At 51.6% G+C, this 24679-nt stretch overlaps 1 protein-coding gene across 3 annotated transcripts in view; it reads right to left on the minus strand.

Annotated features, from left to right (window-relative positions):
• Nucleotides 1-1284: 1284 nt before the first annotated feature.
• The window catches only part of NDST1 (N-deacetylase and N-sulfotransferase 1), a 59946-nt gene continuing 36551 nt past the window's right edge, over nt 1285-24679 (minus strand). For 2 of the 3 annotated variants that reach the window (XM_072756880.1, XM_072756881.1), the window contains exons 4-16: nt 22475-22562; nt 20908-21062; nt 20096-20281; nt 18267-18395; nt 17287-17469; nt 16207-16303; nt 14864-14987; nt 12590-12764; nt 10302-10472; nt 9528-9637; nt 7693-7795; nt 6571-6686; nt 1669-5948 (exon numbers count right to left, since the gene is read on the minus strand). In XM_072756880.1, coding sequence (XP_072612981.1) covers nt 5822-5948; nt 6571-6686; nt 7693-7795; nt 9528-9637; nt 10302-10472; nt 12590-12764; nt 14864-14987; nt 16207-16303; nt 17287-17469; nt 18267-18395; nt 20096-20281; nt 20908-21062; nt 22475-22562 — 1764 coding nt within the window. In that variant the 3' untranslated portion in view covers nt 1669-5821. Of the gene's footprint in view, nt 1511-1668; nt 5949-6570; nt 6687-7692; nt 7796-9527; nt 9638-10301; nt 10473-12589; nt 12765-14863; nt 14988-16206; nt 16304-17286; nt 17470-18266; nt 18396-20095; nt 20282-20907; nt 21063-22474; nt 22563-24679 lie in introns of those variants that run through there. The other variant, XM_072756882.1, reaches the window with a different exon arrangement.

Consider the following 24679-nt stretch of genomic DNA (forward strand, 5'->3'; position numbering starts at 1 on the left):
CACAAGTGATGCACAAGATTATCTTTGTTTTTTAAAAAGTGCTGTAGTCAAAGCTGAAGTCCTCTTTGAGCCCTCACCCTTTTCCCAGTCTCTTCTCCCTCCTCCAGAAGTAACCAGTTGTCAGTTTGGTGTGAGAGGTATGTATCTGCACTCCCAGGAAAAATACACACTATATATAGCATTCCTTCCAAAAATGGTCACAGAGTAGGTCAGTCTCATAGAAATTTCTCTGGCAGGACTTGAAGACTGAGCCAATTATTTTCAACTACGTCATCAGGTTGTTTCAGCTTGTGGCTATACTGGAGGCTATTTAGCTGATCCCCTATGGATGGACATCTAGGTTGTTTCCAGCATTTAGCTGTTATGAAACACACTGCCCTAAGCATGTGATCCGGGGCTTCTCTTAGGAAAATGCCTACTTCTGGGAGCCTAGACTGCTCCTGGAGTAGGAGATTCCTTGAGTGGACTCCTCAATTAGAGGATGAGGAGAGGTCTAATGTGCCTTTATTCACTCAACCTATTAGAAATGCGGACTTTTGGGACCTCTGAGAGCAGGCGGGCTGGATTTTCACCATGTGTTTCAAAGAATTTTAGGGTTCCAAGATAATATGAGGGACAGAGAAGAGGAATTAGCTGGGGAGAGTCTAGACCCTGACTGTACCCCAACCACAGCACCCCTTTACCTGGTTTTCAATTTTCTCTTTTAAAAACAAATAGTGACTATTTTAAAATTCAAAAATCTCTGATGTGGCCAGACCCCTTAACTGACCCACTGATAATCTCCGTATCACACCTTCTGGAACTGCTCCCATTAACACACCCTCCAGCCATATACTGTTGGTGATGCCACATGACCTGTACCAAGCTCCCTGGTACACAGCTGACAAACCGTAAAAGTCTCTGCAAGTGCTGCCCTCGTGCATTGAGTTGTTCCCAGCTGTGTCCTCACACGCCCCTCAGCAGCTGTCCACGTTCCTCTGGACCTTCTCTGGCTCGCACTCAGTGGCCCGGTTCAGCATTCCCAAACCTTCCTGTGTATCAGGGAGTTTGTTAAGATGCACTTTGCTGGGTCCCACTCCCAGAGGTTCTGAATGAGTGGATTTCGGGGGAGCCCAGCAATTTACATTGTTTGAAAGCTTCACAGAGGGTTCTGAGGGAGCAGGGTCCAGAGGTCTGTGTGGCAGACAGGAGACTGGGGCCTCTCTGCTCTGCCCCTTCCACCAAATCTCAAGCTCGGCCCTCAATCAGGCTAGGAGGGCTAGAGTCATGTACTTTAGCTAAAGATTTGGTTCCTCGGACGGTGGGGCTCTGAATTAATTAGAATCTGTAGGACTGATGGGTCAAAGCCAGGGTTTCCCACAGTGGGGTGCCTCAGCATGGAGAGGTTAAAATGCAGATGGCTGGGCCCTACCCCACATGTCAGAGATGACTCTCTGGAAGTCCAGCCGGGGCATCTGCATTTAAGCAAATTCTCCTGGAATAGGCACTGAGTCCAACTTCTCACATACCCCTGAAAGACAAGGGAAACTGAGGAACAAGATGATTTATCCCTCACCCCCACCACCACTACCCAGGGGTGGCCAGACTGCCTGTGGTCTAAACCTCCCTGCCTCCACCCTCCCCTGCAGGTCGTTCGAAAAGTTCAGACAGACAGACATGACCAGTGCGTACAAATAGAACCCCACTTTATTAGCAGTTAGTTCGAGATTGTACATTAATGGAGGAAGGTTCCCACTTTTAACACAACCCAAAACGGCTGGTTTGAGAGCCCTGATCAGGTGAGCTGGGTAGCACCCCCTCTATCCCCCTCCCCACCCCCACAAGGGAAGGAAACCTGTCTGCTCCCCTAGCGTGCCCCCCACCCTCTCCAGGCAGCCCTCTCCTCTCCCCAGGAAATGACATGAATTTCATGCACAAATTACAAAAGGAGCCCTCTTGCTGATAATAAAAGCTAGCACAGTCATAGAAAACCCTCTCCTCCTTCATTCTCCTCAAGGGCCAGGGAGAGGAAGGAGAGAAGGAGGATGAACTTATTAGGATAAAACACAGCCAGAGTCTCCCTAGGCCCTTGACATTGACCCCTCACAAAGCCCATGTCCACCCTTTGTGGGAACTAAAAAAAAAATCTCTGGCTGCCTGAGCTGGCAAGGGCAGGCCCTGGGGAGCAGCCAGCCCAGGGCTGCAAACCAGGCACCCAGCATTGCCTAGAGGGCGGGGTCTGGGCCCTCCACCCTCCCTTCAGCTAAAGCAGACCTGCTTTCTTCTTTGACATTGGAAAACCCCTGCTCTAGCCTCACCTGTTCATTCTACAAATGGGGAGGTCGAGGCCCTGGGAGGAAAACCATCACGCAGCTACTAATTGTACCCAGTTGGGACAAAATTTCACATCTCCTGCCTCCGGACCAGGGCTCTTCTCCTTACACCACAGCTTGGGAGAGGCAGTTCCCCAGTGAGGCCCTTCCCTGGTACATCCCAGGGGCCTGGCTCTGTTCCAGTGCACACAGACCACTGGCCTCCAGGAAGTAAAAACCAGGAGGCCGAGAGAGAGAGAGAGAGAGAGAGAGAGAGAGATGCTATTTGTGCCCTGTGGTCCATTGCCAGGATCAGAAGGGGCAGCAGAGGCTCTCCTGAGCCAGAGGCATCTCCTTCCCAGGAGGCCCAGCGCTGCCGGCCCAGCCTCCTCCTTCTAGAGGGGCCCAGGCCAGCTGCAACAGGTGCCTCCCTTGCCTCCCCTAGAGCTCCCAGAGCTCCACCTAGCCCTCATGTTGGTTTGGCACTTGGTACAGGGGATGGTAGAGGGGCATCTCAGGCTGGGGTAAAATTATAAAGTCAGCACAAAAGGCAGAAATCCACACAGCCTAAATAACCCTTGACAAGACAGGGGCTGGAGAGATGTATTCTGTGACACTATGAAGAAATGATCACCCAGATCCAGAATGTGGGACTTCAACAGGACAGCAGGCCTGCTCTCCTCAGAAATAACATCATTTAAAAAACCAAAGCGAGCAGAGAGAGGACTTTTCAGCATTTAAGAGACTGAACAAAAACCAAAGTTCAAGATGTCACGTATGCACCTAGATTGGTTCCTGCTTCCAAAACCAGGTGTAAAAGTTATCTGAGGGGAACAGCGAATATAGATTGAATGGCAGCTGTTCTTAGGAAATCACTGTTGTCTTGGGTGTGATACAGGCCAATACGTAGGACGATGTCCTAACTCTTAGGGGATGCAGGTGGAGGCATTTTGGTCAAGTCTCGTGGTATGTGCAACTTATTTTTAAACTAATTCTCGGAAAAAACAATAGAGTGAGAAACCAAATGTGGCAAAATGTTCATTTTAAATCTAGATGGAGGAGAGTGAATGTTCATAATAAAATAATTGGTACAACATGTTTTCACTTGCTATTTCAATAACGAACCCAAGGGGATTGCTCCTACTGAGGCCACCAATCTCTGGGGGTCAGCCTACTTGTCCTCATTGGGAACAGATGGCTGCTCCTCAGCTGGGCCCCAGAGGCACTGGCTGCTCCTACTCACAGGCTTGAGAGAGGCCCATCTTTAAACTCATGCTCCAAGCACGAGATGCCTGCATGACGGGCAGTTCTAGAACACCGAGTAACTGAGGCAGCTGCAGGAGACCATCCTACCTGTGCCCGCCCCAGGCAAAGGCTCATCGGAGGCACGAGAGAATGGATGGTGGAGACCACTACATGATTTAAGCTGTTTCTATCTCTTTCTGTTTCTCTTTCTCTTTTTTTTGGCCAAGTACAGTGAATTAGTGAACATTGAAGATGCAGAGATGCTGTACCCACTGCCCTCTGGTTTGCCCCTCTCATGAGGAGGATCTGTGTGCTCAGAAGCTGAGCCCCTAGAGGGATATGTCTGTCCCCCCACCCCAATATCTACAGGTCCTGGCAGTGGGTCCACGAGCAAGATTCATTAGTGGGAAGGGAAGAAGTAGCAGTGGCCACAGAGACATAGAACTTGTGGCAGGTCAAAACCCCAGCCTCCCAGAAGGGCCCGTACAACATTATTCCCCAATATTTCCTCTGCTCCCACAGGGTCCCACGGGGTCTCAAACCTGCCTGCTCCTTCCTCGGGCCAGAGGCAAAGAGAAATGGAGCTCCCCGCCCACCAGCCATTCTGAACTCCCAGAGATGGGGGCAGGTGTCCAGACACAGAGGGAGCTGTAAGGTCTGCACAGGCCACGGAGCCCAAGCCCCTCACCAGAAGACCGGAGATGAGGCCCGGGGTTTGCACTATGGAAGTCGCTGCCCCATTCTGTGAGTCTGGTTCCACGGCACTGGCAAGTCTTCCCGAGTGTACAAGCAGGCATGCCATCCCGTCCCCAGACACTCTGTTCCTCATCCCCTGCGGGGTTGACACTGGGCTCCCAGGCTCAAAGGCCCCGATGAGAAGCACGATAGGAAGGCTTCCCTCGGGAGACCATGAACCCACATGCAGCTGTCCCACTGAGTATCCGCCTTTCTTCTCCACTGCTGGCAGAGAACTTGAGGCAAGGGGACGAATTCGGAGGTCAGACAGAGCCAGCCCCGTGCAGACGGGGGAGGACCTCTCAGGGAGAGCAAGGCAGGACTGCACACGCAGACCAGGAACTGAGAAGGCTCAAAGGCACCCTGGCTGGGAAGGAGTGGTTTGTCCCCTATCCTGGAATGACCACGGGGGTGACTGAGGGAGAGACAGGAGCCTGGCACAGAGCAGGGTCCCCAGGATGGGCTCAGAGGCAGTGTGGCATTGGAAGAAGAGCACTGGACTCAGAATCAGGAGCCTCGAGTTCAATTCTCGGCCCTGCTCGCACCCAGTTCCGAGACGTTGGCCCGAGAGGCCGCCTCGCCTTTCTGGGCCTGTTTCCATACCCATCAAAGGACCCTTCCAGCCCCAAGATGCTAGAGTCTTCTGAACAAGACAAGGCTCTCCAGAAAGGGTTTCCTGGATGTCGGCTGGAAGCTGAACTGGCAGTGGGAGGGGCTGGGGAGAGGCGCCCAGCCTTAGTCACTTCACATTGTTAATGGAGGGGGTAGGAGCAGACCCTAACCGGAAGACAGCCCCGAGATCCCATGGTCTGCAGGGGGCCTGGAGACAGCTCTGTGGGTCCCAGTGGGCAGCCCAGCTCCCAGGGCAGCTCCCAACCTAGCACCATGTGAGGGGGAGGGGACAGGCCTGCCTTCGGCCCCCAGCCTCCCACCCCAGCCCTGCTGTTTCCTTTGGCCGAAGTTCCTCCAGGGTCACTGCGCTTCATGGAGCCAGGTTTCCTGGAGACAGTAGGTCTTCCCTGTACATCTCACCACCTCTGTTCAGCTGCAGAAGCCCCAGGGCAGCCACGACACTTGGGGAGGGAACAGAGACCTCTCCCAGGGGCACCTCACCCTCCCCTCCCTGCCATCCCGTTCTCTAGCACTGAGATAGGACACTGGGGCTTGCCACCATTTTGTACAACTGAATTAAAAACAAACCCAACCAAAAAAAATATAATATATATATATACACATTATATATATATATAACACAGTGCGACCCCAGCACCCAGGGTATAAACTCTGGCACCAAGAAAAAAAAAAAACCAAAATATTAAAATACTTTAGCTTCTTAGTATTTGGGGGGTTAATGGGGGTGGGTCTCGAGGAGCCCTTGGCCACAGGTAGCTGGGGCAAAGGCGTGGGTGGCAGTCTCACCCACTCTGCCCAGGGTCTGCCAGGGGCCAAGGTTGGGGGTGGGCATGGGGAGGACATATGTACATTGGGACATGGATACTGGCAGACTCCTGAACCGCCTCAGCCTTTTACCACAGGAAATACCACACGTCCTATCCCAGGGTGAGGAACAGGGGTAAGGAGGCCTGGGTCTCGGGGTCCGATGGCACGGCAGCGCCCCAGGGTCCCGACGAAGGCCCTGAGGACTGGGTCGATGCTGTAGGACTCAGCGATTCTTTCCTCCAAAGAGCAGGTGAGATGGGAAGGGATTAACCAGAATGTGTGCAGAGGTTGCCACCCCCACATCCAGCCTCGTGACTCTGGGTACCCAGTTGACCCCTCTGAAGTGCCTGGCTCGAAACAGGGAAGCGCCCGTCTCTCTCTCCCGTTTGGCAAAAAGCCCCGTGGGGCTCCTCCCCCTGTTGTCTGGAGGACAGGGAAAATACGGCAGCTAATACTGAGGGGATACCCTGCCGGGGCAGGGGCTGATGGGGTGAAGGGGAGGGCGTGGTTGGTAGAACACAGTGAGGGACAGAAAAGGAGTCTCGCAGACTCCCTCCTACCAGGAAGCGGCCCTTCCACCAACAGGGAGGGGCCTCCCCACGGAAGGCCGCGAACGGAATGGACCTCTGGTGGCCAGGGAGGTCCTGGAGGCCCCAGACCCAGCACTGGATGCTCTGAGGCGCTGTGGACCCGCCTGGCCTCTTCTCCTGGCCCTGCCTGGGCCTCCGCTGAGTATTGCTCCTAAGTGCTCGGCCAGCCCAGGCCCAGCTCCCCACCCTGCGGGTCAGTCTGGCTCAGCGTGCGGCAGGCCGTCCAGGCCGTCACAAGCGTTCAGTCTGGCTGTGGCGGCCGTGGCTACCTGGTGTTCTGGAGGTCCTCCCGCAGCCAGGTGGGCAGGGTCTGGCCCATCTTGTACAGCAGCTTGGAAAGCTCGATGTTGTGGTCCCGATAATAGTCCTTCAGGAAGGCGCGGGACTGGAACGGGAAGGAAAGTTCGGGTCTCGGTGAGGCGCGGATTCCGAGGGGGGTCCCCCCTCTCTGTGAAACCGCCACTCTGTCAGCGCCCACCCACCCACCTATAGTTTATTCACCATCTTCTTCAAAAAGGTGGCCTCTGAAAGAAAACTCCTATATAGCAGGACACAAGGTCAAAATCCTTGTGATGGAGAGCCAAGGGGGAATCGATTAATATCAGGACAATTGAAAGTCACAGCGTGTGACTTCTCCATCGTTTGGACGTGCCATTGTCTCCTGCGAGAACACCCAGCCCTCCAGCCTCGGTCCCAATGCTGCCCTGTCCTTGCACCCCGACTCCAGAGTCCCTCCCAGCCACAAGGAGCACCTCTGCGTTCTGAATTCCCCTAGCACTGAGCGCGACTCTCTTACTGCTTGAGGCGCTGCCTGTCTTGTATTCTTATGGGTGTGTGTGGCCTATTTCCCTCCTGGACTAAGAGTCCCTTGAAGGCAACAAACATGCCCCATTCATCCTCAAAGCCCACAGCATTCAGCCCCAGGCACAAGGTAATAAATACTCACTTGACTAAATCATTTCTAACCCGCATGTCCCAGCTGATATTCCCTCCTTTTTAAGAACCCCATCCAATGGGATCCCTGGGTGGCTCAGCGGTTGAGCGCCTGCCTTCTGTCCAGGTCCTGGGACTCCAGGATCAAGTCCCACATCAGGCTCCCTGCATGGAGCCTGCTTCTCCCTCTACCTATGTCTCTGCCTCTCTCTCTCTCTCTCTTCCTCTCTCTCTCTGTCTCTCATGAATAAATAAAATCTTAAAAAAAAAAAAGGTTTAAAAAATAATAAGTTAAAAAAAAAAAAAAAGAACCCCATGCTCCCCCCTTGCTCCACATGCATGCCAAGGAATGCCAAGGCCATTAAGGCGCTGGGTGCAGGGTAAAGGGGAGATTGAATCCCCGCCAGTCAGGGACCCCCTCCAGTGATCCAGCTGCCACAGGCAGTGTATCCACTTACATCCAGGTCCATCTCTGGGTATTTCCGGCCCTTGCTTTTGCCCAGACACTTGGTTTTTCCTCCTTCAAGCAGTTGGCACCAAAATCCTTTCTTTGGATCAAACCTGTGGAGGTGGGGAAAGCCTGTGGATGGGAGCTGGTCCAGCCCATCCGCTTCCAACCTGAAGGCAATGTTCACAGAGTGGCAGTGCCTAGACCATGAAACCCACTCTCCTAAGCACGCTCTGGAACCCACAGATAGATGGATGTGTGGGGCTGGGGTTTGCCCATGGGCTACACTAAACCCGCCTGCCCCCTTCTTCCTCGCCGAAGACAGCTCACATGCTCTGAATCTCTTCTTGTTCTGGCTGGTCAGCCCAAGGCCCTTTAGCAACCCCACAACACGAACATGTGCCTTCCTTCAGGATTTGGGGAAATCTTCCCTGAGCATTCTCCTACTCGGGGCCGAGCAACGTTTTTCACCCAAGAACCCAAAAGGGGAAAAAAGTTTAGTGGGATTTTCTGGGTGCGTGTTTCAATAAATTATCTATTTTTCAAGAAATGCAGTGTCTGCAGTTGTACTTGAGCATGTCCATCACTGGGAAGTTTTGGCTTTGGGAGTAAATTTCAGAAGTGACAGAGCAAGACTGCCTTTAGGATTGGAAGTCAAAGGTTTTTTTGTGGGAGGAGATGGGATCTGAAGCCACCAAGGAGAGGGGAGGCACACTGGCATCAGAATTCCACCCCAGATCAGGAACCAGTAGGAGCTTCTTGGGCATGAGGACAGCCAGAAAAACAGAGTTCATATTTGGCAGGTGTGGGAGACAGGGATTTCTGAATGGGTCACAGGGTAGGCATAAAGGAGGAAGAAGATGATGGTGATGATGAGGATGAAGATGATAATTTTTGAGCATCAGTACATGCCAGGCACTGAGCTAAGAGCTCCACATGCATGCCTCATTCAATACAGTGACCCTTGGGAGGTAGGAGTTATCTATCACCTTTATCCCCAATTTGCAGATGAGGAAGGTGAGGTCTGAAGGGGCTAAAACACTTGTCCAAGGTCACACAGTTAAAGAAGTAATGGGTCTGGGATCCTAACCAGGCATCTCTGATACCATAGCCCAACATCTGTAGCTGTTGCTCCTGTCTGCATCAAGGTAAAAGAAAGGACTGTTTCTCTTTTTCACCTTCAACTTCCAAGATAGTGAGAAGGGAACATTCTTGCTGCATGACTTTCTCAAGAAGGTAGCCAGGGAAGGTGACTTTTTTCCTCCCTCTCTTGAGACCCCTCCCCCCTTCCCCATTCAGCTGCATGAGTCACCTGTCCATATAACATGGCACTAGAAGACACCACTCCCGGGCCCTGAGCTCTTGCAACACAGGTTGGCCTCTACTCATCTTGGAAGGGCATTCCCAGTGCGCTTATACCAGGTTCTGAGTGAGTGGGATTATCAGCCATTGACAATATTTATAGTTTCCTTTCCTGAAATTATATTTAGATCATAATCTAATGCTAAGAAACCCTTGTGGGAACTGGGGCAGCTTAATGTTAATCTAACTTACTTCCATAAAAGATTCTGAACATGTTCAGGACAGACTGAGAAGAAAACCCCAGAGGTCGAACTCACATATTTATCACCTCTTTTTTTCTTGAGTTGATACCTTTGTTAATATGACTCAAACCATATTAATATTAGCTTTTCTGCTAAACAGCCATCAGGAACATACACACTTTCTAACACTCACTAACTCTAATTTATCTGGGTCTCTCCCACCATCATTCAAGACTTTGGCTTTTTGGTCCAGGTGCTTGCTCAGAAAATCACCCTGCTGAAAAGCCAAGGCAATACTCACGCCAAGGTTTTGTGGTAGTCAATAGTGTTGGTCACCCCAAGGAACTTTTGCACTGTGTCCATCACTTTGGCAGGTTCTGTTCGCAGCAGTTTGCCATCCAGGACCAGAATCTGGAGAAAAGAGAAAAGGGAAAAGGATGATCTGTGTTCACTCCAGTGTTCACGCTAGTGGCAAAGAGGTTCCCAGTCTCCTGGTCAGCAGCCATGGTACAAATTGGGGACTCTTCACTCTACAGCCTCCGCCTCCTCTTCCACTTCTGAGCAGTCCCCACACCTCAGGCTTCCACAATCCAACGACCTGCTCTCTGCCAGCTTCCCTCTCCTAGAGATGTAGCTATCACCCCAATCCTGTCTGCCCCTCACAATCCTACCGTATCCCTCTCTGCCTCCCTCTAAGCCTCTGGCCCAACATCACTCTCCTACCTAAACCCTCCAAGGCTTTCCCTAAAATGCCTCATGTGATCTGGTCCTGCTTACCTCCTGGATCAGGCTCTCTCTAAGTCACCACACCCTTCCCAGGAAGGTAGCCTATCCTGGGACTTTCCGGGGCCCCTTAGGGACACAGAACCTGTTATGATGGGACAAGGGCTGAGGGGATTCTCATCCATCAGCCTTGGGATAAACACGAATGAAATTTTCAAAGACCCCAAAGGTCTAGCTGGCCAATGAGGGCTTTTCTGGCCCCGTGGCTGACAAAAGAGATTTGTAGCTCTCTGCTAGCTGTCACAAGCCAGAGCTGTGAGTGCCCTCCCAAGGGTCCGGGACAGGTGGCTACCTGGTTGGCATGAAAGGCGCTGAGCCAGCGCTCGATGTGGGTGGCGTACCAGCCGGGGACTAGGCAGCGGTTCTGGAGGGCACGCAGCTTCAAGGATGCGTCGGGCCCAGCTGTGATCACCTCGTGAAAGGTGTACTTCAGGGCCACCGGGTCATCGTGTGCGCGCTGGTGCTACAGGGAAAGGACAGGACGGTCAGTACACCACATGGAAGGCACAAAGGTCTTGGGGCCGCAGCTGTGAAATGGCCAGAAGACCCGGGACTGGAGCCCTCAGTTCAAGACCCGGATCTGCCTCTCATCCTCTTTGACTTCAGAGAGTCATGGCCCCTGAGCGCTTGAGTTTTTCCATCTTTGCAAGATGGGAGTTGGATCGGATCAGAGTTTCCAAATGTGGGTCATCCACTCACTGCCTCTCCTATTTCTGCCACCCCCACAAGCCACCTGTGTGTGCCAATGTCAGTGTACTTTGATTTATATTGACTCATCTCTCTTATTCACATAAAACTATTTCAAAATCAAACTCACTATCGCCTCCATAAACAGAAAACCAGAATCAGTTGTCACATAAAGAAGGTAACCATTCATAAATACAATAAAAATAAAACAATGTTCTCAAATGCCAGCCAGACATCAATGTCTGCTCTAGGTCCTGAGCTCACAGCTTGTACTCTTTTCATTGAAAGTAGAGCTTAGCAACATTAGAAAGGACTTAAGAGCCATTTACACTAAAGTGAGAATTTGTCCTTTATGGATTAACTCTTTGTGTCCCCTCCCCAAAATTCATATGCTGAAGCCCTAACCCATAATATGATGGTATTTGGAGGTGGGGCCTGGGAGATAATCAGAGGTAGATGAGGTCATGATGGTGGGGCCACCATGATGAGGTCAGTGCCCTTACAAGAACTGACACCAGAAGGCACCTGAGTGGATCAGCGGTTGAGCATCTGTCTTTGGCTCAGGGCATGATCCCAGGGTCCTGGGATCAAGTCCCACATCGGGCTCCCTGCATGGAGCCTGCTTCTCCCTCTGCCTGTGTCTCTGCCTCTCTCTGTGTCTCTCTCATGAATAAATTTTTAAAAAAAAAGGGACACCAGAGAGCTGGTGCTCTCCCTCTCTCATTCTTGCATTCTCTCTCCCTTTCCCTCTCCCTCTCTGCCTTGTGAGGACACAGTGAGAAGGCAACTGTTTAAAAGTCAGGAAGAGCCATCTCACCAGGAACCAAATCCGCTGGCACCCTGATCCTGTACTTCTAGCCTCCGGAACTGTAAGAAATAAACCTCTTGTTTAAGCCCCCAGTCCATACTGTTAATAGCCGTCCAAACAGACTAAAACAGGACAAGAAAAGAGCCAGAAAGGGGTGAATGCCATGTTTGAAGCACCTACAATAATGTCACAGGCCCTTGGCATCCAGAGACCAGGAGCCTGCCCAGCAGGGGTCACTCTTGAGCCTCCACGCTCACACAGCTAAGGGTGGGCAGTGAGAGAAGAGAGCAAGTAGGGTCTGTACCCGGCCCCCTGCCGGCACTGTGGACAGCAGTGAGGCTCCGGAGAAGAAGTGACAGGCACAGAGGGTGGCAGGGAGGTGCTGAAAGTGGCCAGACTGAGGAGGTCTTCCCCCTATACCCTGGCACTGGATCATAAACCCAGGAAGATTGGCAGACAGGGGAGGAAACCCCCAGAAGGCCTGAGCCTAGGCTTTTCCATAAGCCTAGTGGAATGGTGCTCAGATGAAATTAAGTCAGGTCATTGAAGTTAAAGAAACTTCTAGTTCTTACATAGTCAAGTAGGAGTTAGGAGTCATACCCTCTCTAGCACAGACAAGAATCAGGTAACTTCTTTATCTGATCAGGTGTTTCCTCTACTATAAATGGGGAGTCCTATGCCTTATCCTTCTCTGAATCCCTACCCTCAACCCACCCAGAATCTAGCAAGGAGGCCAGTTAGTATGATCACTGTTCACCAAATCTCACTTTCATCAAGGTAGAACCAGCTTCCACCTCTTGTTGGTGTCAGAATCAGAGGCGGAACCCCCAGTGAAGCTGGCAGGATAAGTAGGTTAACTGTAGGCTGGGATGCAACATGGATTTCCACCTGTCTCCTCTACTAGGCTAGAAGCACTGTGGAGGTAGGACTCTGGTCTTACCCACCACCCCATTCCAGAAGCCTAGCTTAGGGCTGGTCCACAGTAGGTGCTTAGTAAACACCTGCTGAATGAACACATGAGTAACTGAGTTGTGGACAGAGCCCCATGCCCCCCTACCCAGGGCTCCACCCCAGCCCCGGCTCACCTGGTACCAGGAATAGGCCCGGTCCGCTGGGTTGATGAGGATGGTCAGGACCTTGGCCTTGGGTAACAGAGCAGCTGCTCGCCGGGGCGCCACTTCCGAATCAAAGTAGTTGGCGCTTTTCTCAAAGTAAAAGTCGGAGGTGGTGTTGGAGGGGATAGGAAAGAACTCCATGTACCTGCAGGAAGCCCAGAGAGAAGAGCTCACAGGCAAGACTCATGAGAAGGGGGCCCGAGGAACGCATTATGAGAGGGTGAGGGTCAGTGGGGGTAGCATTTCAGAAAGCAAGCAGGGCACATTAATCCCAAGGACCTGCTTCAGGCAGGATTCTAGATGAATGGCCACTTTTTCGAATCCAACGCTTTTCAGGGGGTACTTTGGAGTCAGGAGGATGTCAAGACTTATAGAAGTGATATGAGTTGTAAAAATATGGGATGGGGTCAGGTGGAGTGTCTTTGAATCCTAAACCAGATGTTTCCAGTTAAAGTGACAGGGCTCAACTTACTGCCTCTAGGGGGAGAACTGGGACACCTCTGACCCCAGGAAGAGCCAGCATGGACCTGAGGAGTGCCCTGTCTTGCCTCTAGAGTACAGGATCTCTTTCCTGACCTAGGATGGCGCTTTCAACACTGTCACTGTGGACCAGGAGACGGGGGTGGGGGGTGTGGGGGCATAGGGTGTGTGTGTGTGTCACTTTCGGCCAGCCACACTTCTCCACTGGCCTCATGTGGATCAGCCTGACGGCTTTCCAGATGAGCCTCCCATATCCCACCCAGAGTGACTTCCACACCAATCCTTTGGCTCATTTCGGAAAGCTAAATGAACATTCCAGAGCCTCCCAGGGGCACCTACTCATGCAAAATAGTGGTACAACTTCAGGGGTTCATGGAAGCCAAAGCCTGATGGCCCACCTTAGGTAAGGGTGTAGGATCCCTACTATATCCTGGGAGACAGGGCTACTCTAGGGAGGTACCAGGAACCCCTTTATCGGAACCACCTTGGGGCTTCGGAGATTCCTCACCCCACCCTACACCTATCTACAAAATCAAAATCTCGGGAATGGAGCTGAGGAATTGTTCGCTCTCTCCTATGTCTGAATTTTCTTATTTATTATTCTTTAAAATTCCAGCTAATTAACATACGGTGTTACATTAGTTTCAGGTGTATTTCTGAATTTTCTTTATGAAATAGCATCTGTATGCCCATAGTCCATTGTGTGTGATACCTAAATTGAGAAAGCTCTAAAAACAGAAGCTTTCCCCCCTCAAGTTTATAGCAAAGCCATTTGGCAGCAAAACTTGATGTATTAATCCTAGTGGAAGGATTCACAGACTTTTCTATAGACATATTAGTGCATGTACTTGCTGGTGGGGCACCTGCTAATGGGGTGCTGCTGGAAGTGTTGCTAAATGTATAGTGTCCTACCATACTACCTCCCTAAAACCTGAGAGACGGTGACTTCCAGTGATACACCTGGCTACACTGGTTTTAGACAAGAGATAGTAGACATATTAGAGATACAGACAGGTAGGCATCTAGGTAGGCAGATGATAGATAAATGAGAGAGGGAAAAAAGTATAGAAAAATACAAACAGAAGAATGCCCATAATCTCTCTAATCTCTCTACCCAGGTAAACTACTGACATGAAAATAATAAACAAGAGTAATACACGTATAGGCTAAAAAGAGGTGAATTGTAGGGAAAGATGCAAATTGAAATAAGTGGAGTGTAAAACTGTCCCCATGAAGCCTCCCCTCCATATCCTTGGGTGACAGGCTCTGGGGGGGAAGCTGCAATTTCCATCACTTCCCCTGGCAACTCCTCAAAGGCTAGTAAGCCGCCTCTGAAGGACTCACAAGAACACCTCCTGCTCCATGGTCAGACAAAGTTCAGCCAGCTCTCAGGGTGAGAACACTTGGATCTTAGCCCCTGCTCTGTCCCCAACTCTGTCCCCAATCTTGGGCAAGTCCCTAGCCTCCTCTGGGACTCAGACTATTTTCCTGCAAGCAAGGGATGGGCTGGCTCTCACTTCCAGCAGTCTTTGACCCCAGAAGGTAATGAAAAAGGGCAAAGGGCTTCCTCATCAAATGTCCCGCCTGTGACAAGGCTCCAACGTCATGACTTAAGGGGTCACTGAGCTTTGTCCCTGTTTACAGGAACTTTAGCTGTGTGAGAATAAGTGCCAGCTGCTTCCTGCTGTGTCCACAGAAGACCTTCTCCAGGGCAGACTCCATGACAGCCTTCCCATCCAGCTCTGGTCAGAAAGGGCCACTCACCAGTCGATGCCTTTGTGATAGTTGTGGCCATTAAAAAACTGGATCTCCTCAAAGGTCTCTGAGCTGGGGTAGTTGCTGCTGAGGTCCGGGTGCATGCCCAGGAACAGGTAGAGGGCCGTGGTGCCTGCAAGGATGGAAGGCAGCTGATGGAAGGCAGATGGAAGGCCCAGCCCAGAACACAAAGATGGGAGTCTGAGATCCTGGTTCTGTGTCCAGCTCTCCATGACTCACTGGGAGATCCTGGGAAAGTCCCTTGCCTTCTCTGGGGCTTAGTTTCTTCATCTATATAACCAAAGAATTTTACGAAAGCCAGGACAGCAAATACGGGGCATGGGTGTGGGCACCTCCCACTCCTGGCTCCATTGTAGACACCACTAATCAATCATGGCATTTCTAAACACTACACAAGAAATTGGCCTCCGAATCCTTCCCACCCCTGTACTCTAGAAGCCATGTCCAGTCCATTAGTATCATCTCATAATCTCAGGACTAGATGGTTTCCAGGTCTGGGCCTCTGTCCTCTGATATGTGGGAGGAGCTCAGGGAAAAGGTTGCCCCAGACCCTGCAGTCTGTGGATGTGAAATTCGTGAAGAGCTAAGAGATTTGGCTCAATTGCCTTCTCTTCTGGGCATCCTTCCCTTACCTACACTTTCTGCCTTACTCGACAGTATAGAACCTACCCCCTCCTTTAGAGAATTCATTCCTTTCCTGTGTGTGAGTCTGGTTTGTATGGCATAATGAGATGTCTTGGAAGAGAAGGAGACTATAGAGTTTAGTTTCCTTAAGAGTATAAGCTTTGGGGGTCAGAGAGATAAGGGTTCAAGACTCAGATCTGTCATTTTCTAACTGAATGTGTCAGGGGAGGTCACTTAACTTCTCTGAGCCTCAAGTTTTCTATCTGTAAAATGGGATTACGCATTCATGCTTTACAGCATGTCTAGACAGCAAATACTTAGCAACCATATCACCACTCCTCCCTCTTGCACCTCTGGCAGACATGACTAATTGATTACAGTCCTCTTTGCACTGAACCAGTTTTGCCTGGCACTGCTCAAATGTGCAGAACAGCTGATCTGGGTTTCTTTGCCTAGACTCAGAGACTCCCAAGAAGAGAACTCCCTAAGGTTGTGGTTCAGGACAGACAGGAATATTCTACACCCACCTCCACCCCTCCCCACTTCCATACTGATAGGCAGTTCATGTTCATCCCAACTTCACTCTCACTTCCTGGGGAAAAGGGGGTAGATTGTTGGGGAGTAGAACCAGGGCAAGGTGGTCCCCAAAATTCTATGGCTGAGACAGCAGGCAGGGGGGGATGCTGTCCAAGAGCAAAGAGACTTGCCTGTTTTCTGGGGGCCAATGATGAGGAGCTTTGGGAAGCGGTCACATGTCTTCTCCTTGGACCAGATGTCTTTGTGGCGTTTGTCCTCACAGGGGTCCTAAAACAATAGTGGAAGGAATGTTGGGGGAACGGGCAAACCCAATGAATGGATTCTCATTGCACATGGATACATGGTTCTTACAGTGCTACCAGGTGGAATAACTACATGTGTCCTTGACATACCCCCCCCCTCAGGACACTGAGCTGCCAGCAAGCAGGGACCACTTCTGGGTAGTCCCAGAAAAATACTCAGTCCAGTGCTTAGCACATAACAGAAGCTCATGGGCCCTTGTTGAGTTTAACTGGATAAGCTGTGTCTGGACCAGGGGTCAGCACACTTTTTCTGTAGAGCTCAGTCAATCTTTTGGTAAGTGCTTAGTAACTACTTGAGGCTGGGGTACTATCGGGTCTCTGTTACAACTACTCAATTCTGTTGTTGCAGCATGAAGGCAGCCATAAACAGTACATACAAGAATGAGTGTGGATGGGTTTCAATAAAACTTTATTGACAGAAACAGATTGCAGGCCAGATTTGGCCCATGAGCCATGGTTTATGGACTCCTGGTCTGAATCATGAGACTGTTTCAATTCCAGCTTTGCTTCAGTTTCCAGATTTTGACAGCCTCCAGGGGAGACTTCTTCAAGAACTGCCTGCCAAAACCCTCCCATCAGCCCCCTTTCCCATGGTACAGAGCCTACTAGTGTGAGAAGGGACAAAAAGGATGATCTAAGAGTCTAACTGGGGCATGCAGTTGCTTTCACCTGCACTTGATCTATACTATGTTCACATATAGTTCTGTAGTCCTTTTTCAGGTATGTGTGAGTGTGCATGCACGTGGGTCTGTGTGGGAAGTGTATACATACCTGTGTGTGAGAACAAGTGAGTGTGCCCATGCTGGTGAGCAAGTGCGCACCTGAGTTTACGCTCAAGAGACAGCACGAGGGGGTGAGGCCCGAGCCCATATCTAGCATGTGTGCCTGCGAGTGGTGGGCATTCCATCTCTGCAACAAGACACCCGGCCCACCACCCCACCCACCCACCTGCCAGAGCGGGTCTTTCTCCTCGGAGAAGATCTGGAAGTACTTCTGGGCCAGCTGCACTGGGGGCAGCGTCTGCAGCCGGAGGTTGGTCCAGGAGTGCAGGAAGCGCACCAGGTGCTTAAAGGTATACAGGCCCAGGCGGTCATTCCCATAGTTGGACAGGTGTGTCATGAAGATGCTGATCTGCTCCAGGGGAGGGGAGGTGGGGGGACAGGGCTGGTCAGCATCTGGAGGTCACAGCCCCACCCCACTTTTGACTCTTCTGGTCTTGCTGCAGCTTACAGAGTCACTCTATGACCAGTCCAAGGTTCACTAGTGCCGTTAACAAACTCGCTGTGTGACCTTGGCCAAGGCACAGCCTGGTGAACCCAGGGCTGACGGACCATCGACTATCACAACCCTGAAATAGGAAGCTGACCTACTGTGCAGTCATTTTGTTGTTCTTTTGTATTTTTTTGGTGGGGTGTTCATGGAAGACAGGAGTACTCAGTTATCACATAAAGCTGAATAACATTACCACTTGGTATCTACTTAATACTATTAAAGCATGAATCATTATTTCCATTTCACAGATAAGGAAAGAGAGAGCCAGAAAGCTCAAATGAATAGTTTAAAAAATATATATTTTATATATATATATAGTTTACAGATTGATGATTCACCGTGTATATGAGTATAAAACAACCATATATTTATACACATACACAAAGACTGGAAAGAGAACACAGACAAAAATGCTCACACTATTGCATTGAAGTATGAGATTCTGAAAGGAAAAAGAAAAGACAACTCAGATTCTTTTCCCAAGGTCACACAGCAGAGCAGGGCCACAGCCAGGGGTGCAGAGTGGGTTTCCTGACTCCCAGCCCTCATACCTGCTGCCACCCCTTCTCCTCAGGCCCAGGAAAGCCAGCCTCGGCCACAGACAGCCTGTCCAGCACCAGCCCCTCACCACCAGCCAAGGGCTATGGAGCACTCACAGGATTGAGGAGCACGGTGAGGAAGAGCTCGCCCCCATTGATGATCTTGTCCAGCTCACTGGAGCCACCAGGGTACTCATTGTAGAAGATGGTGTGTGTGAAGAGGCCGCATGTCTGCCGCGGGAGGACCTGGGGATGGGGCAGGGGACAGCTGTGGCATCTCCAGCCATGGGTGGAGGTAGAAGACCCTTCCTCAGGAGAAGGGCCAGGGTACCTCCTCAGAAAGGCAGCCTCTTGTGTGACTACACAGCCCCCACTCTTGGGGGTCTTCTCTCCCATAGACCTCCTGCAGCCTACGACATCCCCTCAAGTGAGCCCACAGCCCTTGCCAGTTTACATACTTCAACACTATTCTCTGTAACAAAGTGAGCAGGCCCAAAAGTCACAGAGATAGGCAAGCGAGAATGTTTGCCCAGTGAGGGTCCCTGACCTTCTGCAAAGCAGTCCTCCCAGTCACACTTGCAACCCCCTCACAGCGTTAGAACCTGCCTGGGAATGCTCCCAGTCACACACTGGTTTAACTGTTGCTTCTCTGTCTCCTCTCATAAAACTGCACTCCGAGAGAGCAGGGAACTTGCTTGTCTGGTCACCACCTCATCCCCAGAGAAAATACGAATGCCTGATATTGAGGAGGCCAGTGGAAGGAGGGATGCATGGATGGACAGACACGTGGATAGATGGACAGATGAGAGCATAAATCTGGCCTTCCCACACATATCCCATCTGGACTGTCGACAGTTCATCCTTCTGGTGGCTTAGGCCAACCCTGGCGTCATCCTGACTCATCTCTCTCCCCCACACCCCACCTCCACCTCACCACAGATCCACCTCACCAGCAGATCCTGTTGGCCCAACCTTCTAAATAAGTCCAGAATCTGATCACATCCCAACATTACACCCTCATGGAGCCACCACTCTCTCATCTGGGAGACTGAAGTGGCCTCCCAACTGGTCTCCCTGCTTCCCACTTTGTCTCCTCCAGCCATGCTGACCTCCTAGTTGGTCCTCAACACACAGGTTACCTCAGAGCCTTTGCACTTGTTTTCTCTGCCTTCAATACTTTTCTTCACGTAACAGCGTGGTTCATTCCTAAGAAGGCCCTGCCTAATCACCTTATCTATCTATCATCTATCTATTTATTCTTAAAGATTTTATTTATTCATGAGAGACACAGAGAGAGGCAGAGACATAGGCAGAGGAAAAGCAGGCTCCCTACAGAGAGCCCACGGAACTCAATCCCAGGACCCCGGGATCACGACCTGAGCCAAAGGCAGACGCTCAATCACTGAGCCACCCAGGCGCCCTCTAATCACTTTATTTAAAATAGCTTCTGCTCTCCTCTGGCACTCCCTACCTCCCTTCCCTGCTTGACTCTTCTCCATGGCCCCATCATCACACCATCTGACCATACGTTACATATGCCACACTTTTAGGAGCACACTGTCTGCCTCTTGCCACTAGAATGTCAGGTCTACAAGGGCAGGGACTTCTGTTGGTTCTGTACACTTCTGTATCCCCACTGCTTAGAAAAGGGTCAGACATACAGTAGAAGCTCATTAAAAATGTTTAAACAAGCAAATGAACGAGACAGAGGCCTGTTCCCAGAGGCCCTTTTAAAAAGGATCAGCCCCTGATCCCCCATCATGAAAGCTAAAAAAGAGTTCATGAAAGGGCCAGACCAGCAGCCCACCTTCCCTGGAATGGGGAGAGCCTGGATGCCGGACAGGGGCAGCAGAGCCTGGCCTGAAACCCCTAACCCATCCGCCAAAACCCTGCTTCCCCAGACAGCATGCGCACCTGTGCCTCTCGGGCTGCCGGGGCCCACTCACCATGATGCCGTTGTGGATAAAGCCACGGCGGTAGCGGGCCGGCTTCAGGTGGGGGTACTCCTCTGTGCTGGTCACGCGGATGCTCCACACCTGCTTCCAGGCCTCGTACAGCTGTACATGCACAGGGTACACCCCCGAATGGTGGGGCGCCACCGCATAGCCCATGTCTGTGGGGATGCCGTGCTCCTGGGGAGAGGAAGCCAGGGCCAGGTGAGTGTGTGGGTCCTCCCCCACTGGCTCTTGTTTCCCCTTTGTAGAATGGGAGAGAAATCAGAGGCTAGACTGCCCTGGTGCTACAGATGAAAGCTGAGGCGAGGGGAGGGAAAGGAGCCCCCCGATCGGAGGGAGGGCCTGACCTGACCGAGCTGCGGGGCTCTTGGCCCTCAGCACCGCCTGTGGCCATGCCCTCCAGCACCCAGTTGTGGGGGGCCAGGACAGGGGCTTTCCCTGCCTTTCGTGGCCTCTGATTGGCTGGTGGGCCCAGGCTGAGCCCCTACTCGGGCCTCCTTCCCTCTTCTCTGAGTACCAGCTGCAGCTTTCCTGAGCCTCCCACTCCGGCCCGGAGACAGAGCCTGGCTGGACCTCCTCCCAGCGGGTGTGGTCTTCCCTGAGCTTCGATTTCTTATCTAAAAGTGAGAATATCAACAACCACCTCTTGGGGTCTCTGCGAGGCTTCAGAGAGACAGTGGCTATAGAGATGTCAACAAAATGCTGTCAGACGAAACTGCAAAAGCAGCGAGAGGCCAGCAATCCAGAACCCCCAGCCCAGCCCCTGGCCCACCCAGCTCTGCCCTGTAGAGAATCTTACTCACGACAGCGAACTTCTTGTTCAGGGCCATCTGCTCGGCCAACACCGACTGGTTGTGGAAAAGGTGGGGCTGCATGTGGCTCCACATGTGGGGGAACCACCAGAACTCCTTCACATACGACAGCAGCAGATCATCCCCGGCATCCTCAGCATCAGTACCTACAACCAGAGCACCAAAGGCAGCTCAGCCCAGCCCACCCGCCGGGAGGCTCTCCAGCCTGAGCTGGCGCCCAGGGACCGGAGCACTCGGGCACAGCCCACTCATGGGCTGCTAGGGAGGGGTACCTGAACTACAGCATGGGAGCAGCATCCGGTCCAGGGCCCTGCGTTCTGGTCTAGAGTATGGCCTTCACTCAAGGGGTGACTTTGGCCAAGTCCCTCTCCTCTCTGGGCCCTGGGGACCCATCCATGGTTCAAAGACAACGATCCCAGAGGTTTCTCCCAACTCTCACATGCCTTCTCTAATACTATTCCTGCTTTCCTATTGGGCCATTTGCTATTTGTCTTTTACTTCACAATCTGAGCAGGTCTTTGTGTATATATATATATGGGATGCCTGATCCTGTCTCATACTGTGACTAACACTACCTCTGATAGGCTGAGGGCCGAGAATGTGAAAAATGTATACAGATGACCCAGTATTGGTCCTATTTGGCTCTGGTGCCATGTTGTACCCTTTCTCCCCACAACTGCAGAGTATTCGGGTTTTTCCCAGAACTCAAGAGAGGCTTTCCACACTGTGACCCAAACAGAAGGCAGCTACAGGGAACATTTCCTATAGATGACAACTCAGGGGTCTTTCCCTCTTGCCCCGCCCAGAAGGGCAGCATGTGAGGAACTTGGGAGAGCCCAAAACAGGAGGGAAGGCAATGAATCAGGCAACCTACACCTTCAACATTGACCCTTAAGGCTTGAAAGTGAAATGGCAACGGCCATCTCTGGGGCAGGAACAATTATAGGGCATTCTCCGATTCTATGCTACATATTTCTGCAATGCTCTTCAAATCCAATCAATTACTTTTTAAAGCAGACGTAGGACAAATAATTTTAAAAGACAGTGGAGAAGGGGCGACAAAAGGATGCCCCCAAAAGACAGCACAGTCCAGGGCACCTGAGTGGCTCAGTTGGTGAAGTGTCTGTTGTCTCCCAGGGTACTGGGATCGAGTTCTGCATCGGGATCCCAGCTCCATGGGGAGCCTGCTTCTCCCTCTCCCTCTGCCTGCTACTCCCCCTGCTTGTGCACTCTCCCTCTGTCAAATATATAAATATAATATTTTAGAAAAATACAAGTAAATAAAAAACAAACAAAAAAACCCCAAAAGACAGCACTGGCTGAAGGACAGGGAGGGATGAGTGAGGGCTGTTGTTGCATTACTGCTGCCCCCAAATGCCCTCTGCCTGGGGCCGTGACTGCTCTGTGGGCTCTGGATCAGGGACAGGCCAACTGGGTCAATGTGGCCCTAATGTGGGTCCATCAGCCCACCTGCTGCCCCTGTGGCACAGCACTCCAAGGATCCAGCTGCTGAGGGCCCCTGGAAGTTGCTCGTGGGGGCAGAGCCAGGCCCACTTACCTGTGTGGAAGAATTTCCCTGAGTAGCCCAGGTTGAAGGTAAAGTTTGGGATGTGTGTGCGTAGTTCATTCTGCGTATCAAACAGGGCCTAGGAGAGGCAGAGGAGGAGGAAGTGGGTGAGGCGGAAGCCAGGAGCTCCCTGTTCTTCCCACTGAAGGCCCAGAAAGATCCTATTGTTGCAGGACCACCTGCAAGGTTTGCTGGGCCCCACAAAAAATAAAAATGTGGGCTCTGGCTCCAAAACTATTTAAATGTCAAGAAGCCCATGGCAGAGTGCTAACCTCGTGCAGGTCCCTTCTGAGTGCAGGGTCCCACATCCAGGAAGCCAACCCTGGGCTGCCACCTGCACTAGGTCCCTGGCCAGAGAAGACCTGGCTCCAGCCGGCTCTGCTATGCACCCTCCAGAAAGCTTTGTGACTGCCTGAGGCCTCAGTTTCCCCAAGTATGAAATGCAGATGGTAATTTCTCTCCAGGTGCTTGAACGAGACCCTGCGTGTCAAACTGCCCGACATTTTGGTAAGTAATGTGAAATGGTGGCATGGCTGGGTGCATGGTCACGGCCACTGTGAGCCTTGTATCTAAGTCTGGCAAACATGGAGGGTCTCTCCCAGTGAGCGCAAGGCTGATGTCCCAGGATCATGATTTTTCCAGAGACGTACTGTGAACCCAGCCACGCATTGTCCCCGTGCATGGCACAGGCCATGCTGGGCAAGCCAAAGAAGGGATGTGGACGCTTGTAGAATAAACACACACTTATACTCTGGAGTCAGGACTCCAAAAGTCCCCACCCTGCATACAATGCACAAGGCTGCCAAGAAACCTGCAAGAAGAGCCAGCCGTCAGACTCCAAGTCTGCAAATAGAAAGTCCTGGCCTTCCTGGGGCCACCATCAGCATCTTACCAAGGACATGCACTACCTAACAGACAAGCATGCTCTAGCTGTGTGGCCTTGGGCATGTTACATCACCTCTCTGAGCCTTAGTGCCTTCCTCTGTAAAATGGGACTTGCAATGGTGCTCACCTCATGGGGCTGCTGAGGATCAGCTGAGGCAATACAGAGAGGGCTAAGCATAGAGCTTGGATTTGCCAGCCCTGAAAAAGCACCTGCTGCCCCTATGGCCTAAACTGCAGTGCAGGACAGTACTGTACAAGTTAAGGAGGTGACATTCATGTCCCTGAAAGAAAGGCTTAGTTGCAGCCTGTGCTTGAGATTAAGGGACAGGGGAGGGAGGAAAATCTCTGCCCTTTCAGACCCACAAGGATGTTTAAGGCGAATGGGACCCTGGCTGGAGGAGCACCTGGCAGTCTACCCTGAGCTGAGCACACGGAAGAGGGTGCCGCTGTTAGTATTCTTCTACAGAAATAGCTCCAAACTGCTCTCATCCCTCTCACTGTAAAAGCGAGGAAAAGAAGAACCAAGCAGGGCAATCTCAGGCCCCAAGAGGGACACAGTGAGCCTGGTAGCCTAGTTTCCTTGCGGGATCAACCCTGAACCAGTCTCAAGGACTCAGCTGGACAGGCAGCAAACACTGAGGTTACAGCAGGAGAGAATGGGAAGCACACCGTAAGTAGAAAACAGAGCAATTTGCTGTGTTAGACGTGGGCTATGGCATCGCATGAAGCATCAGGAACTGGAGAGCCTCCACAAGGAACAGTCTTAAAACTCTTTCAACAGGACGGCCCTCGGCCCTCAAGGAAGCGAAATCTCAAGTAGCAAACACAACGTGTAAAGCGGATCAAAGCGACACTGCCCTGTCCCACAAGATGGAAGCTGGGAGGACTCAAAGCCTGGCCCGTCTGCAGATGTCCCTCTGTAGAACCCCTGGGGTGGGATGGGGAGGAACAGCCTGAAAGCTTCCCATCTGCCCCTCTTGTCAGTTCACCACTGAGGTTCAGACATGGGAAGGGATGTGGCCAAGAGTTCCAGTTAATTAAGGGTCAAATTGATCTTGACTCTCCAGACAGCGCCTGCTCCCCAACACCACCTGCCACGCTCTTCTCCTCTGGAGGTGCGTTCACTCCTGCCCCAGGCAGGAGGACTAACGCTCCCATGGCCTTCCTCCCGGGCTCTGGGGCGAACCCCAACAGTGACTTCAGGAGGACATGGGACACAGTACCCACAACCAGATTCACTTGGGAGGAAAGCCCTCCTCTTAGAAGTCTCTTTTGCAATCCTAACATCAAAGAGGAGTCGGTGTTAATATG

Source organism: Vulpes vulpes, chromosome 4 (genome assembly GCF_048418805.1).
Source record: "Vulpes vulpes isolate BD-2025 chromosome 4, VulVul3, whole genome shotgun sequence".
In the NCBI taxonomy this organism is placed as follows: Eukaryota; Metazoa; Chordata; class Mammalia; order Carnivora; family Canidae; genus Vulpes; species Vulpes vulpes.